This window comes from Balaenoptera borealis, assembly GCF_965194805.1.
Source record: "Balaenoptera borealis genome assembly, chromosome: 1".
NCBI classification, from domain to species: Eukaryota; Metazoa; Chordata; class Mammalia; order Artiodactyla; family Balaenopteridae; genus Balaenoptera; species Balaenoptera borealis.
The window spans coordinates 85,927,447-85,941,246 of NC_138860.1; the positions used below are offsets into that span (position 1 = coordinate 85,927,447).

The window sequence follows — 13,800 nt, forward strand, 5'->3', positions numbered from 1 at the left end:
GCCTCTCTCAGTTGTTACTTCCGCTCTTCAAGAGAGGGGTCTGGGGCTGCCCCATTTTTCTCAGTAGGCGGCGGCGGCGGTTTGAGATGTTCGGCCTCAAGAGAAACGCAGTAATCGGACTCAACCTCTACTGTGGGGGGGCCGGATTGGGACCGGATAGCGGCAGCGGCGCCTCCGCTCCAGGAAGGCGGCTTTTGGCTGCGGGAAAGGAGGCCACGGCCGGGCGAGAGGTAGGGGGAGGGGAAACCGGCGAGGTGATTGGCGGAAGCGCCGGCCCGAGCCCCCCGGCCACTCTCGCGCCCGACGCCCGGAGGGTCGCGCGGCCCTCGCCCATTGGCGCCGAGGGCCCCGACGTCACCGCGACCCCCGCTAGGCTGCTGTTCTTCGCGCCCACCCGCCGCGCCTCGCCGCCCGAAGAGATGGAATCCTCGGCCTCCGACGCCATCATGTCGCCCGAGGAGGAGCTGGACGGGTGCGAGCCGGAGCCTCTAGGGAAGCGGCCGGCCGTCCTGCCTTTGCTGGAGTTGGTCGGCGAGGCCAGTAACAGCGCCGGCAAGGACGGCTCACTCCCCTCGACGCCGCCCCCAGCAGAGGAGGAGGAGGACGAGTTGTACCGGCAGTCCCTGGAGATTATCTCTCGATACCTCCGGGAGCAGGCAACCGGCACCAAGGACGCGAAGCCACTGGGCAGGTCTGGGGCCGCCAGCCGGAAGGCGTTAGAGACCCTGCGACGGGTCGGGGACGGTGTGCAACGGAACCACGAGACGGCCTTCCAAGGTAAGGGGGTTATTCGCGAAGGCCGCGCTGCCTTTTTTCAGCTCTCTGGACTCACCCACCTTTGGTGGGTGGAAACCGAAACGAGTCAGTGTTGAAATGACTCTCATCCTATTTCAGAAACCAGAATATTCTGGCCGTGAGTCATTGTTTCCACCCACTTGATTCTTTTGGAAATGGCAGCTCTGCTCAAAGCCCGGAAAGGGTGGGATGTCAATTTTCAAGTGGGATCAGCCTGAATTCTATAGAGCCCGAATAGCGATTTCCCCCGCCGTGGGTGGGCAGGCGAATCGTGCCCTGGTTTAGACAAAAGAGGCCGTGAGAACCTGCATGCTTTTCTTCCTCTCAGGCATGCTTCGGAAACTGGACATCAAAAACGAAGACGATGTCAAATCTTTGTCTCGAGTGATGGTCCATGTTTTCAGTGACGGAGTAACAAACTGGGGCAGGATTGTGACTCTCATTTCTTTTGGTGCCTTTGTGGCCAAACACTTGAAGAGTATAAACCAAGAAAGCTGCATCGAACCATTAGCAGAAAGCATCACAGATGTTCTCGTAAGGACAAAACGAGACTGGCTAGTCAAACAAAGAGGCTGGGTAAGTTTGTTTTAAGGTTGAGGAGGGGTCTTGGAGTGAAAATGAAATGGAAGATTTTATAGAGAAAGAGGGAATAGCTAAAGGTTTTTAAGATGTACAACTCGGTTTTCAACGCCCTAACTTATGGACCTCTGGTTGCTTGATGTTGATTTAAGTAGTTGGTCCTTAGAGATGGTGGTATGACTGTCTTGAATTGTTGTATCAAAAATCCTGGTTTTCTGTAGGCTGTTTTACTGGTTAAGAAATAAGAATCACCTGGGCGTGATAGCAAATACATTTTTGAGCGTGCCCCACCTCCCTTTTAATTGCATAATGTGTCTCCTTTGCAGTCTGGAGGTAAATAATAATTGGTTCGTCATTGCGTTTTGGGGGGAAACCTTAGGTATTTTAATTAATGTTTTCTTTGTAAATAGTGTTTTTAAGCCACTGGAAGCCCATACTTGAAACTGCTTTTTGTTTGTTTTCTAGGATGGGTTTGTGGACTTCTTCCATGTAGAGGACCTAGAAGGCGGCATCAGAAATGTGCTGCTGGCTTTTGCAGGTGTTGCCGGAGTAGGAGCTGGTTTGGCGTATCTAATAAGATAGCCTTTTAAGTGCAATAATTGACTCTTAACCAACTCCAGCCACCAAAACCACATACGCCTGCTGTGAAATCAGATGTATTTATGAAGTTGGACTTAAAGCTGTGCAGGCCATAACCTCCAGGAGTTCTAGTCTAGCAACGGAGAAAAGCAAGCGGCAGGAGGCTTATGGCTAACAGGAATAAATACATGGGAAAAGTAGTCCCTCTTGAAGAGTCACTGTCTGAAAGAAGTGAAAGAAGCGGAGTTCAGTTTCAGCAACAGGCAAACTTTGGGAGGCCACGGAGGAGGACTTTTAGATTTAGTGAAGACGGTAGGGTGGAGAGACTTTAATTACTTTGCCTAGAACAGGAAAGTGGCCAGTAGCCAGGCTAGTCATAGAGTTCATTAAATATGCCCACTGAATCCATTAACTTCTATAGTGTTAAAATAGAAGCACTAACAACGCCAGCGGCATGTGTAAAATGGATTTAAGCTATAAGTAATAGAACCTATGACTAGAAGCCTCAACACTGTACAACAGAGTGTGAAGGGAAGCTTTATCCTCTATAATTAGCTTTCCTAGATGTGCTTCTTGAATAGAAAGTCCAATGCTCAGGATGTTTATACCTGTTCTACTCTGGTTTGGTTTGAGTGATTCCTAGTTTATTAGCCTAGTGTCATGGCCAAGAATACTTGACTTAAGGCTCAATTACAAATCTGGAATATGCTGTTTTTAAGACAAAAACTTGTAACCGTCTGTAAAAATTGTATATATTTTTACAGAACATCTGTTTGAAATGTAAAGGGAGAAAAGTCTGAAATTACATTAGTTTTTTCATACCCTTTTGAAATTTACAACTTCTGTAGTTAGGAACCTGTTTCTTATAGCTTTTTCTATTCTAAATTTTGTGCTAGTCAGTTCTAGATTGTATACAGAACCAACTGATGTAATTGTATGCAACCTGGTTGTAGTACAACAATTCTGATTCATAACTATGCAGGCTTTAATTTTCCTATCTGATTTTGGTAAGTATTTCTTAAATAGCTGTTTGGGTTTTTTGTTTTTGTTTTTAACCTGGGGCTGAGAAATTGAGGAATGGAAATTAATCCTTTCACTTTGTTACATGTGGGTTTTCAATAATTGAGTCAAGGTTTTAAGGATTTATTGAGGGGGGGCAGGGCACACAGGCTGATGACTTACAAATAATGGGCTCTGATTGGGCAACTACTCATTTGAGTTCCTTCCATTTGACTTAATTTAACTGGTGAAATTTTAACTGAGTTCATGAGCTCATCTTCAAAGCTTTTGCTAAAAGATTTTCAGCTGTTCCAAATGGGACTTATTAGGAGTATGTATAAAAAGATCACATTGGGTGGATGAGAGACATTTGATCCCTTGTTTGCTTAATAAATTGTACAATGATGGCTTGGAAAAGCAGGCTATAGTCTAACCATGGTGCTATTACTAGGCTTGCTTGTTAAACGCAGGTCTAAGCCTAGTGAGTTAATAAAACGAATACTTATTTCTTTTCTATTAATGATTCTCAAACTTTGTTTCAAATTTTTGCATTGGCATCTCTATGGACTTCAGACTTGATGTTTTATCAAACTTACCGTTTATTTCCTATCCTTCCTTGAAATATTTGCTGCTTGTTCGGCTCCCTCTACAGATATTTATAGTTCCTACAAATTTACCTTGCCATCCCTGAACTCTTACTAGCCCTTTTAGTTTTTGGCACTAGGAACCTAAGTGACCGCCCAAGGAGTCCACAGACCTTCATCCTTCTTGAATTTTATCCTTAGGAGGTGGCAGTACAATGGGTGCCGACAGTAACAGTGATGAGGTGAGAAGAGTCCCTTTTCCTTGGACTAGAATCTTATTGGTTGTTGCTTAATCCTGTCTTTGGGGAGAAATTTTCAAAATCCCCTTAGGGATTTTCAGAGGAGGGGATGATAGGTGACTTTCTCTAGGTTCTTTTGCATTTGAATATGCTCACTTAAAATTATAGAAATTGATGGGCTGTTAAACCTCAGAGTTATATAAAAGCTACTAGTAAACTGAAGAAAACTTCTATAGTGGAACCAGGGTCATTTTGAAACTTTCAGCTTCTGAAGGTGACCTTTAGTATGTAGACTCCAGACAAAAATAGGCATGAATAAAATGACTAAGAATGTAATAAGGGAACAATTGCCCTGCCCGCCCATCTCCAAGCCTTAAGGTCATCTAGCTAGAGCTATTTTTATCTGTGTATTTATCATTCTTGATCATAAACCACTTATTTATATCATGTCTATCTCTAAGGACCTAAAAGCACTTTATATAGTTAATTAATCTTAAGATCTAGTTAAGGTGACTAAAAAGGCCTGTCTCCCCATAGCCAGTTGTGGAAATAAGCACAGAGCTGTAGATTGATGGAGTTTAGGGGCCCCACTTCCCAATTTACTAGGTGTGACTGCTGAAATGTAGATGAGAATCTTCAGTTGCTATTTTGGGTCAGAGGCTGTGAGGGCTTAGGGAGCCCAAGTGCTTTGGGGCAGGGTGGGTGATTCTGTAGGGAGAAGAGGCACATGTTTTAAGTGCTGACTAGCTGCATAGTTCAGGCAAATCCTCCAAAATGGAAAGGGAGGGGCTGCTTGGAAAGATGGCTCTCTCAGCAACTTCTGTCTGTCTGATGCTTCTCTCAGGGAAAACCCTGCAGTCCTCTAGTGTCGTCTGTGTACATTCTGTTGGGGGTGAACACCTTGGTTCTGGTTAAAACAGCTAATGCTGTTGACATCTGTGCCAGGAAGGGTTAGGACCAACTACAAACTAATGTGGGCTGTAAAATGTAGTGTGTTTCCCTAACTTCCTGTTTTTCCTGAGACGAAAATAATAAATCTTTTATTCAAATGCAAGGTGTGGTACGGGTGTTTTCTAATCAATGCCTGTTTTCCTTCCCCCTCTTAGGCAAGCATCTGAGGGAAGTCAGCTGAGCAAACAAGTATAGGTGAATTAACCAGCAAAAGCCCCATAAAGCTGATTTGCCTTAGAGCAAAGGTCAGTTCCATTCAGAATAACCTCTTCTTTCATTCAAATTAGAGCTGTTGGGCTTTTTTTTTAATATTTTTTTGGCCACACCGCATGGCATGTGGGATCTTAGTTCCCTGACCAGGGATCAAACCCGCACCCCCTGCATTGGAAGCACAGAGTCTTCACCACTGGACCAGCAGGGAAGTCCCGGGCTTTTAATTACATGTATTACTGTTGTACTTTGGAGTAGTTCAAAAGTGCAACAGTATATTTAAATACAAAAATCATAATCCCCATCCCGATTTCTTTTAGTCACCAAATGTTGGTATAACTTGGGGGTAAGAGGGTTCACTACAACAGTTATTGTATCTCCCTATCTCACTCAACCTTGTGAGTAAAGGAGCTAGAAGAATTAACACCCAAAGTTAAGTTTCCGTAAGGTTGTTGGTACTGACCTTTCAGTACCTTTCCCCTTTCCTCCCAAAAAGGAGGTGAGAATAAGCAAGTCGATTTCAGAAGCCCTATCCTGTCTTTATTTTCAGCTACCTTGAAAGGGAGCAGAATCACCATGGAAATGTGCAAATATGAGGTTTGCATATTGGTTTTAAGCCCTGAGCACCAAATGCTAATCATGCAAACAGGATTCTGCGCTTTTCCCCCTTCAGGTTTTGTGCATTTCTGTTTGGCAGCCCCTCTTTTTCTGCAGCCTAACTACCAGAAGATGGCAGTTTTTTCTCATTACAAAGAAAGCTGTTTTGTACAAATGAACTCCCGAACAGGTGTGGAGGGAGAATGTAGCACAGGACATGCGAGCCCAAATAGTGGTCAGGGTCAAGTCCTGCTGTGCAAATACTATTGCTCCCATTGCTCTGTTGTGATGTGAAGCTATTTCTGTGTCAATATTCCTTAGTTTAACACCTTAAAAACTTGGGTCAAATGGTAACCAGTAACATGAGTCACTGAGGGAGTCAAAATAATCAACACTTCCCCTCATTTGACACAACCAGACTTTTTCTTTCAGTTCCTGTTTTGCGACTTTAGTGCTAGCTCTTGCTTCAGACTGTTTCAGAACATTTTTCTTAAAGCAGTTGTGACAGCTGGAGGGTTTTACAAAAGTTAAAGTGAAATAATTTGTACAACTGGTGTGTAGCACGGCTCCAGCCAGATGCCCAGAGCACAGGCCATTAATTCCTGGAGTTCAAGATGATCAGCTGAGTCTGTCTTCATTTATCCTAGTTCTTTTTGGCCCCACTTTTTCAATGATTACAGAGCTTTGTCTTCTGGAACCCTCCCACACTCTTTAAAGGCTTCTCAGTTTCAAGATTTGAAAGCTTAACTCTGTCCCTCTTCTTTAGTTTCAAAGTTGTTACAGTGTTATCTTAGTTATGTGAAGCATGTGGAAAGTTGGGAGTTGGGAATCTGCCTGCAGGCAGATGTAACAGACCTCTCAGGGATTCTGTGTTCTTTACTAATGATTCTTGTGAGGTTAAAAAAAAAGGGGGGGGGGCAGGCTTTTGTTCCCACGCTATACCTGGTCTTTTCTTTTGCAGTTCCTTTCTTTACCTGCATAGCATAATAGTTCTTGACTGTTGGGAAATGTGTTTGGGCCAAGAATACTACTCTGGATTTTACCCCTTCCAAGTATCCATTTCCATGGCTTGTCTCTGCCATTGGATTTCTGTATTCTTACCCACTTTGCCTTCTCTCCTTTTCCCCTGTTCAGGGGTTACTTTAGTTTATTAAGAATGTTTCAATACTTCAATGAACTGGGACATTTAATGAGCTCAAGGCAGCCAAATGTTTGTTGAGTCTCTTCATTTGTCCATTACCTGGCAGGGGACTGCTTACTATGCACCATGCACTTTTGGATGCTGGAGTTATGAAAAGACTAATTCTTACCCTCAACACAATCAAAAAAGACTAGGGTGGAGTGGGAGGTTGGGGTTAGCAGATGTAAGCTTTTATGTATAGAATGGAAAAAAAAAACAACCAGGGAACACTTGAAAGAAACATGACAACTAAATGCAGGGTGATTTTTGATTGGATCCTGGATGAAAAAAGCTATAAAGGACTTGGGAACAATTGGGAAAATTTTAATATGGGCAATATGTTAGTACTGTATCAATGTTAAATTTCTTGAATGTGTTAATTGTGGTTATATAAGAAAATGTTCTCGTTTTTAGGAAATACATCTGAAGAATTTATGCATAACAAATCCATGGAAAGAGCAATTGTAGCACAACGTTAAAGCTCACAGTCTAATAGGAGTGATAACGTAGACAAAAATAATTAGGATACAGTACACAAAATACTATAATAAAGATATAAGACGAGGTGAGACAAAGCAGGGTAACAACTTCTGGAAGTAGAAGGTGGTCAAGAAGGCTTCAAAATAAACATTTGAGGTTGGACCTTAAAATGAGTAGGAAACATGCACAAAAGCACAACTGGGAAAGAACCTCTGGTGGGGGGTAGGAGAAGGGGGAGATGTGTAGATATTTTTCTTCTCATTTCATCTTCCCTCCCTGCCTTCCTTCCCCTTCACCATACATGGCCAGTGAAGGTAGTATCTCTTCAGTTTCTTCCATTTAGGGCCTTATATAAAAGTATTGGAAAACACTGGTAGGAAAAAAAAAAAGATGTCTCTTTGGTCTTAGAAGTCTGAATTTGGTATAAATACACACAGCTGGGTGGACTGCATTTATTTGGGAAGTAAAGAAGATAGACTCTATTGGCCGTTTCCTCTGTCTTGTTAAAGTGGTAGCCCTGAACACACACAACATAAGGATCATAGTCATCACTGGATCCTGGTGTAGGAGCTGGCATTGGCAGACCTGCTTTGAATAAAGTTGTCTTAAGAGCATCACCTAAGTTCGCTCACACATCTCACCAGCCATCTTCACCCACCGAAGTTCACATAGTCAGGGAAAGGAACCAGGTTTTTGAACATGGACCCGAGACTGCTCTGCTCTCTGCAGAACAATTTAATAAAGAACAGCCCCCAAAAGTTATTTAACTGGACCCTAAGATACTGAATGATGGCTCCACTCTCCCTAATCCTGTTCCCGTGGGAGACTCAATTACAGCTATTCCCGTCCTGGTTCAAAAACGCGTTTGCTCTGACTGCCCGGACTTCCCCACAGGCTGCATTCTTGCCCATGAGCTCATTGTTTTGGCTTCTCTGCCTGTATAAATCCACAGACAGGGCCCGAAGTCTCAGTCCCAGCCCCCTAGCTAGCTGGGGCTGCATTCCATTCAGAATTTCCCCACCCCCACTTGGTCTCCCCTCCCCCCACCCTCTGTGGTCACATGTGTATGTTTATTGAAGTTATTCTGGAACAAGGTGTGCTGGGAAAGAGCCAAGGAAGCAGACAAGGAAGAGAGTATTTAACCGTTGGGTTTCTACCTGAATGAGATAAGTTTTCTACTTTATTTTGATTAAGAAACGCCTTCAATTCTGTGCCCCTAAAAACAGTTCGTTTCCTAGTCTAATAGGAGGAGCTGGTTTCAGAAATCTTGCTACACATTTTATAGACACCCCTGCGGGGCTGGCATGACTCAGGTGTTCAGATTTGGGGTCGGGGGGGCGGGGGGGGTAGGGGTTTTCCCTAAGAAACATTGGTTTCATAAACATTTTATTCCTGAATCTCTATGCCCAGATCTTTCATGCATTCCATACTCAGTTCACACCTCTATTCCTGAGGTTGCCTGGAGTGGTTCCCACCCATCTCTAGACCCTGAAAGCCCAGATCTAAGGCAAGGTGGGGCCCACTTAGGCTGAAGCGCTATGGGAAGGGCATTTTGCTTACTTTGTAAGGCTTTGGGTTAATACTGTATGCCCAGTGTACGCCTTTCCTGTCTCTCCTCTTCATCATACAAAAAAAAAAAAAAACCCAAAAAACAAAACTGCAGACTGAGACTGTGGGAGGTGACTTTTTTCATTTCTCAGAAATCCTCCGTGAGGCAAAGTAGAGAAACAGAAAGAGGGAAACAACTTCGTGTCGAAATGAAGTGAGGTTGTCTGTGTGTGTGTTTTGAAATGAGGTGGCTTGTTTTCAGCTTTAAGGAACAACAGCTGTACAGAGGAGCTTGGTAATGGTGGGGGAGTGGTTGATTACCTGCTTCTTTGCCCCTTTCTCCCACTTCAAAGTTTGATAGTTGGGGTCAGGTCTGAAACAGGATAGAGGTTCTGTATCTTCCTTTCCCCCCTCATGAACCATGATGGATAGATAACGTCAGTCCATCACGGTACTATTGAGTGAAAGAAAACCTCTAATACAAAAGAAGGATTTGGTAAGCAATCCCAGAAATAGGTTATTTTAAAAAGAAATGCAGCTGCATTGCTTTTAAGTCCAGAACATAATTAACATACAACTTTGATTAAGTTTGTTCTAGGGAAAAAAACTGTGACTCAATTAGTAATATATAAGCCTATGTTTGTATGACAGTGTGTGTACCTTACACAAAGACCATGTATATTTATTTTAATTTTTTCCTGGGGCCTAAACACTGAATATATTTGAAAGGATTTTTAATTCCTTGAAACTTTGAGTTGAAAAATGAAATTTAGACAGGATTTTCCTAAAATGCAGAGAAGTCATGAAAGACATTTGAAAACAACAAAAACACTTGATCACATCCAACTTCCAGATCACTGTGGCCCAAAGAACTGAGTATTTTGATAAAGGGTGCTCTGTGGGAATGAAATTGAATAGCAGATCAAAGGAATTAGAATTTTAAAAGTTAAAAGACTAGACTTAATTTTCTCCCCTGTAAACTGGATTTAATTGTCTTCCCCCATCTTATTATTGAGAAGATTTAAAGAGAGAATATATACAAGTGCTTTACCTTAAAGCACTAAACAAAGTGCTTTAAGGAATTTCGGGAAACGTCCCTTAAGGATTTACTCTATCAGCCATGTCCAAGTCATTGAATTCCCAGGGAGAAACCACTAAGAAGCCGATGTCAATAAATAGGATGTTGAATTAAAAGGGTCTACAGCTGTATTTTGAAGCAGAGGGGATACAACAGGACTTTCCATGGCTGGGCATTGTGGGAGTTCAACCAGATGGAAGAAATCCCAGGGGTAAGTAAACTCCCTGCCAGCCAAATCTGCCCTATTGCCTGTTTCTGTATGGCTCAAAAGCTAAGAATGGTTTTTGCATTTTTAAATGGTTGAAAAAAGATATTTGGTGACACGTTAAAATTATATGAAATTAAGATTTCAGTGCCATAAATAAAGTTTGGTTGGAACACAGCCATGCCCATTTGTTTACAAACTGTGTAGGGCTGCTTCTGTGCTACAGCAGCAGAGTCAAGTAGTTGCAACAGAGATTCTATGCCCTGCAAAGCCGAAAATATTTACGGCTGGTCCTTAAGGGAAAAAGGTTGCCCACTCCTCTGCTAGAGCTAAAAAGGCATCTTATGATGTCATGAAAGAGGCAGGCAACCAAGAATCAATAGTAGTGAGGGGAGGGAGGAAGAGATGAAAGAGGGGGTCTGGTTCCAGGGCAGATTAACTCTGCCCCTCCCATCAAGGGCAGGGCCTCTTGCCTTTTAGCCTAGGGATCCCAGGGACACACACAGTCTTCTTTTTATGAGTAACCCCACCCTCTCACCCCCAGTTTCTTTTCCTTCTCACTCAAAGTTCTGTAGAGCTGTCTCTTAAAAAGATTCCGGCAAGGCTCAGAGGAGTACAACACACACACAGACATCCTAACCCCAACCTGGGACATTCCTGAAATTGAACCCATCTCTCCTCTAACACTGAGGTTCTTTCCCAGGACATTCAAACACAGCTCTCTGGTGCTCGCTGAGAAAGTGCTCTGGTCTGGTTCCTAGCCATCCATCCCTACACCTCCCCTTCAGCTGGTGTGGCTGATTGGTTGCCTAGGATCTGACTGCTATGGCTCATGCATACCTTGTTTTGGACTAATTTTGCACATTTCTCCCTCCAATCCTTTCTACTTTCTGACCTCAGCCATGAAACAACCCCCTCTAGAGCTTTCCCCAATCTCCAGGGTCAAGGAGCCCAAAGTCAGATTGAAGATTTGCGCTGTCTAGTTTGGTTAACCCAAACTGTTTCTCTCTTGTTGACTGACTTAGTCTTAGGTACTTTCCTGAGGCTTTCTACTTCCTGTAGAAGGTGCCTCTCACCCTTTAAAGCTGACATCTCTTCATCACCTGCCTGTGACAGATAAGCCCCCTCCGCTCTAACTTCCTCACCCACCTAACTCCCAGAACCAGAGGTGATGGATTTGAGGGATGCTGGTCAGAGAGAGGGTGGGAATGCAGGAACCCACGCCCCCACTCCACCTCCAAACTACTGAGGTACTCTTCAGCATGACTCCCCATGCTTCAAGGAGAGGAGAGGTCTCTGATTCAGTTTACTCTGGTGGGGGAAGGGTGTTAAGTTCAAATGAAGCCTCTGTTTGTAAAACTGGGGAGAAGGGGAAACAGGAAATGAAAGAGGATCTGGTTGGAGGGAATCTGGAAGGGACCTTCTCCTTGCATTTTGTTCTCACTCTCATCCCTCTGCCCTCCTGCCGCCCTCCAGGTCTATCGAGATCCTCCCCTAAAGGGCTCCTGAGGGAGGGTGTCTTCAGGTTGAGACACTCATGCCGTAGGTCAGCAACTGGGGCCCTGTGCTCTGCTTCACTCCTAGTTAACCACAGAGGTTGAATCTGGATGAGTGAAGAGTGTGGGTCTGGTCTCCTCAGACTCACCCCTGCAGCTGTGAGCACCTGCTTGCAGGGAGGCCCCTGGTTGGGGAAGTATAGAAGCTAAATTTAGTCTGAAGGCTGAAGCTTAATTGGGTGGGTAATTACCCTGGGGAAACTGGGAGGGGGGAGGGGAGAGGAATTCTGACCCAGCTGAACTGAGACCTCACAAGTTCACCCCTAAGTCCACTGACACAGAACCACAATCCCCTTCCCCCAACAAACACCGAGAAAACGAGAAGCCCTAGCAATTTGCTGGCCTTCTGCACGCTTGATCTCTCTTGTGCACATCAAGATTGTTCCCATCACCACCCCACCCCCACCTCGATTCTCAGGGGTCCAGTTCCTCTGAGTCCTTCCCTAAATTCCACCCAGGGCACCAAACCTAGGGGCCCCTCTAGCACATCTCCCTGACCTTGGGTTGCAGCTTCCTCTCTCCCAGCCCTCCAGAGGGTTTCAGAGGTCATCAAAGAGGTATCTGGCCACACTACTCCCCTCTAAGGGGCCAGGAAAAGGGGTGCTTGGGGTCAGGTTTCCCTTCCTGAAAACTTTCACATTGACACCCCCCCCCCCAATACTGACCTCAGTGACCAGAGAAAAAAATCCTTAGGGGCTGCACTGAATCCTAGCTTTAAAATAAGGTGAAAGGGGGCGACCCCCCAGATGAAAGCCCACATCCTGAGCAGTCAGAGGCTGGAGCCTATGAGGGAGCTGGGGGCTATCAGAAAGAGAAGGGAGTTACTGAAGCTGGGGGAGCCCTTAGAGGGGCTGTGGCTGCATTCCCCACCTGTGATTGGTTCTCAGGCTCAGGCCAAACTCCAAACCTGCCCGGCAACAGCCCAGAGAGGCCCAAAGAGGGAGGAGGAACTTCGGGGAAGTCAGCTGAGCAGGGGCCACCGCCCAGCGTTCAGCTTCCAGGAATCGCTGGGAGGGCCCCAGCTATTCACCACACCCCTCCCTCGGTCTCAGGGCTCCGCCTTCAGCCCTCCGTATCTACAGGGCTGGCTCAGGTCCCACTTCCCTGGTCCCCCCGCGTCTCTGATCCCCTAAGGGGTTCACCAAAGAGAGAAACACATCTGATGCCTTCTCTTTACACTAAGCAGAGACACTAAGACTGGGCTTTCCTTGTACCCCCTTCCTTACTCCTCGCCCTGGACTAAAGTCAGTTTCATTTTCCTTTCCCCCCATTTTCTTTTGCCTCCTTCCTCATGCACTGTCCTCCCAAGATGTTGTCCGGAGTCTTCCTTCTCAGCCACTTCCAACCCAGGGAAAGCCTGCTTCCCAAGGCAACAGTATGATGTGAGGGAGCTGCCAGAGCAGAGAAGTCCTGTCTCCTCAGGCAACTCTGGGGTCCTGCCCAGTGTCTGGGTGTCTGGGTGTGCATGCTCAGGAAACAGTAGTCACCGAGTTCAGCTGTTTCTGCAGTCCTTTATTTACGGTCTTACTCGGCCAGACGTGTAGAGGCGCGGGGATGGGGGAGGGATGCTTCTAATGGGGAGAGAAGCTCAATTCTATTGCACTTCCCCTCTTCCTAGGCATGGGGACCCCTGGGAAGTCTGGCTTCCACAAGTGGAGATCTGGACTCAGACCTCAGAATTGTAGGGGTCAGGGAGAATCTGTGTTACGGAAAAGGCTGCCCACTCTCACACCACCTCTAGCAAGCTATTTACCTTGAGAGTGGACATGGGCGGGGGAGGGAGGAGGGAGGAGAGTAGGGTGAGACATCTCTGAAGAATGTGTCTTTGGCAGGACATCCAGTACTGCCTTGGCTCCACCCTCGACTCCACCCCCAAGTCCCCTAGAGCCGGGCCAGGCTCCTCCTCCGGCCGTTTCTGCTGAGGGAGAGGGGTGTGGGGTGTGAATCATTTCCTTTCCTCCCACCCTATAAAAAGCAATAAACCAAGAGCTTAATAGGGAAATGGGTAATAGCAGAAAGGATGAGAGGGGCAGGAAGGCAGGGCCAAAGAAAGGGAACAGGAAAAAGGAGCCCTGAAAAGGCAGCCGCCATTCAGCTCAGCCCCAGATGGGAAAAAAGTGCTACTAGATTCCAAGAGACTGTACAGAAAGACTCAGCCTACCAAGAAACCCACCATAGGCCAGGCAGTTTCTTCTTCAGCTCTGGACCCAAGCGCCCAAC

At 45.6% G+C, this 13,800-nt stretch overlaps 1 protein-coding gene and 2 long non-coding RNA genes across 4 annotated transcripts in view; 2 read left to right on the top strand and 1 right to left on the bottom strand.

Moving 5' to 3' along the window:
* Window positions 1-13,800, top strand: part of LOC309614300 — a 276,916-nt gene that overhangs the window by 113,327 nt on the left and 149,789 nt on the right. The gene's annotated exons all lie outside the window — the stretch shown is intronic.
* MCL1 (MCL1 apoptosis regulator, BCL2 family member) lies at window positions 21-3,472 on the top strand. Of its 2 annotated transcripts, XM_082362068.1 has the most exons (3): window positions 25-777; window positions 1,124-1,371; window positions 1,840-3,472. In XM_082362068.1, exons 1-3 carry the CDS (start codon window positions 87-89, stop codon window positions 1,954-1,956), a joined length of 1,056 nt encoding a protein of 351 aa, XP_082218194.1. In that variant the 5' UTR covers window positions 25-86; the 3' UTR covers window positions 1,957-3,472. The 2 variants fall into 2 exon arrangements, with proteins under 2 accessions (XP_082218195.1, XP_082218194.1); XM_082362069.1 differs by lacking the exon at window positions 1,124-1,371 and having other exon boundaries at window positions 21-777.
* On the bottom strand, window positions 3,104-13,305 carry LOC309614289. The gene is made up of 2 exons (XR_014236093.1): window positions 9,063-13,305; window positions 3,104-7,778 (listed from the first exon to the last, which is right to left on the bottom strand). It is a non-coding gene; the product is annotated as an uncharacterized lncRNA (long non-coding RNA).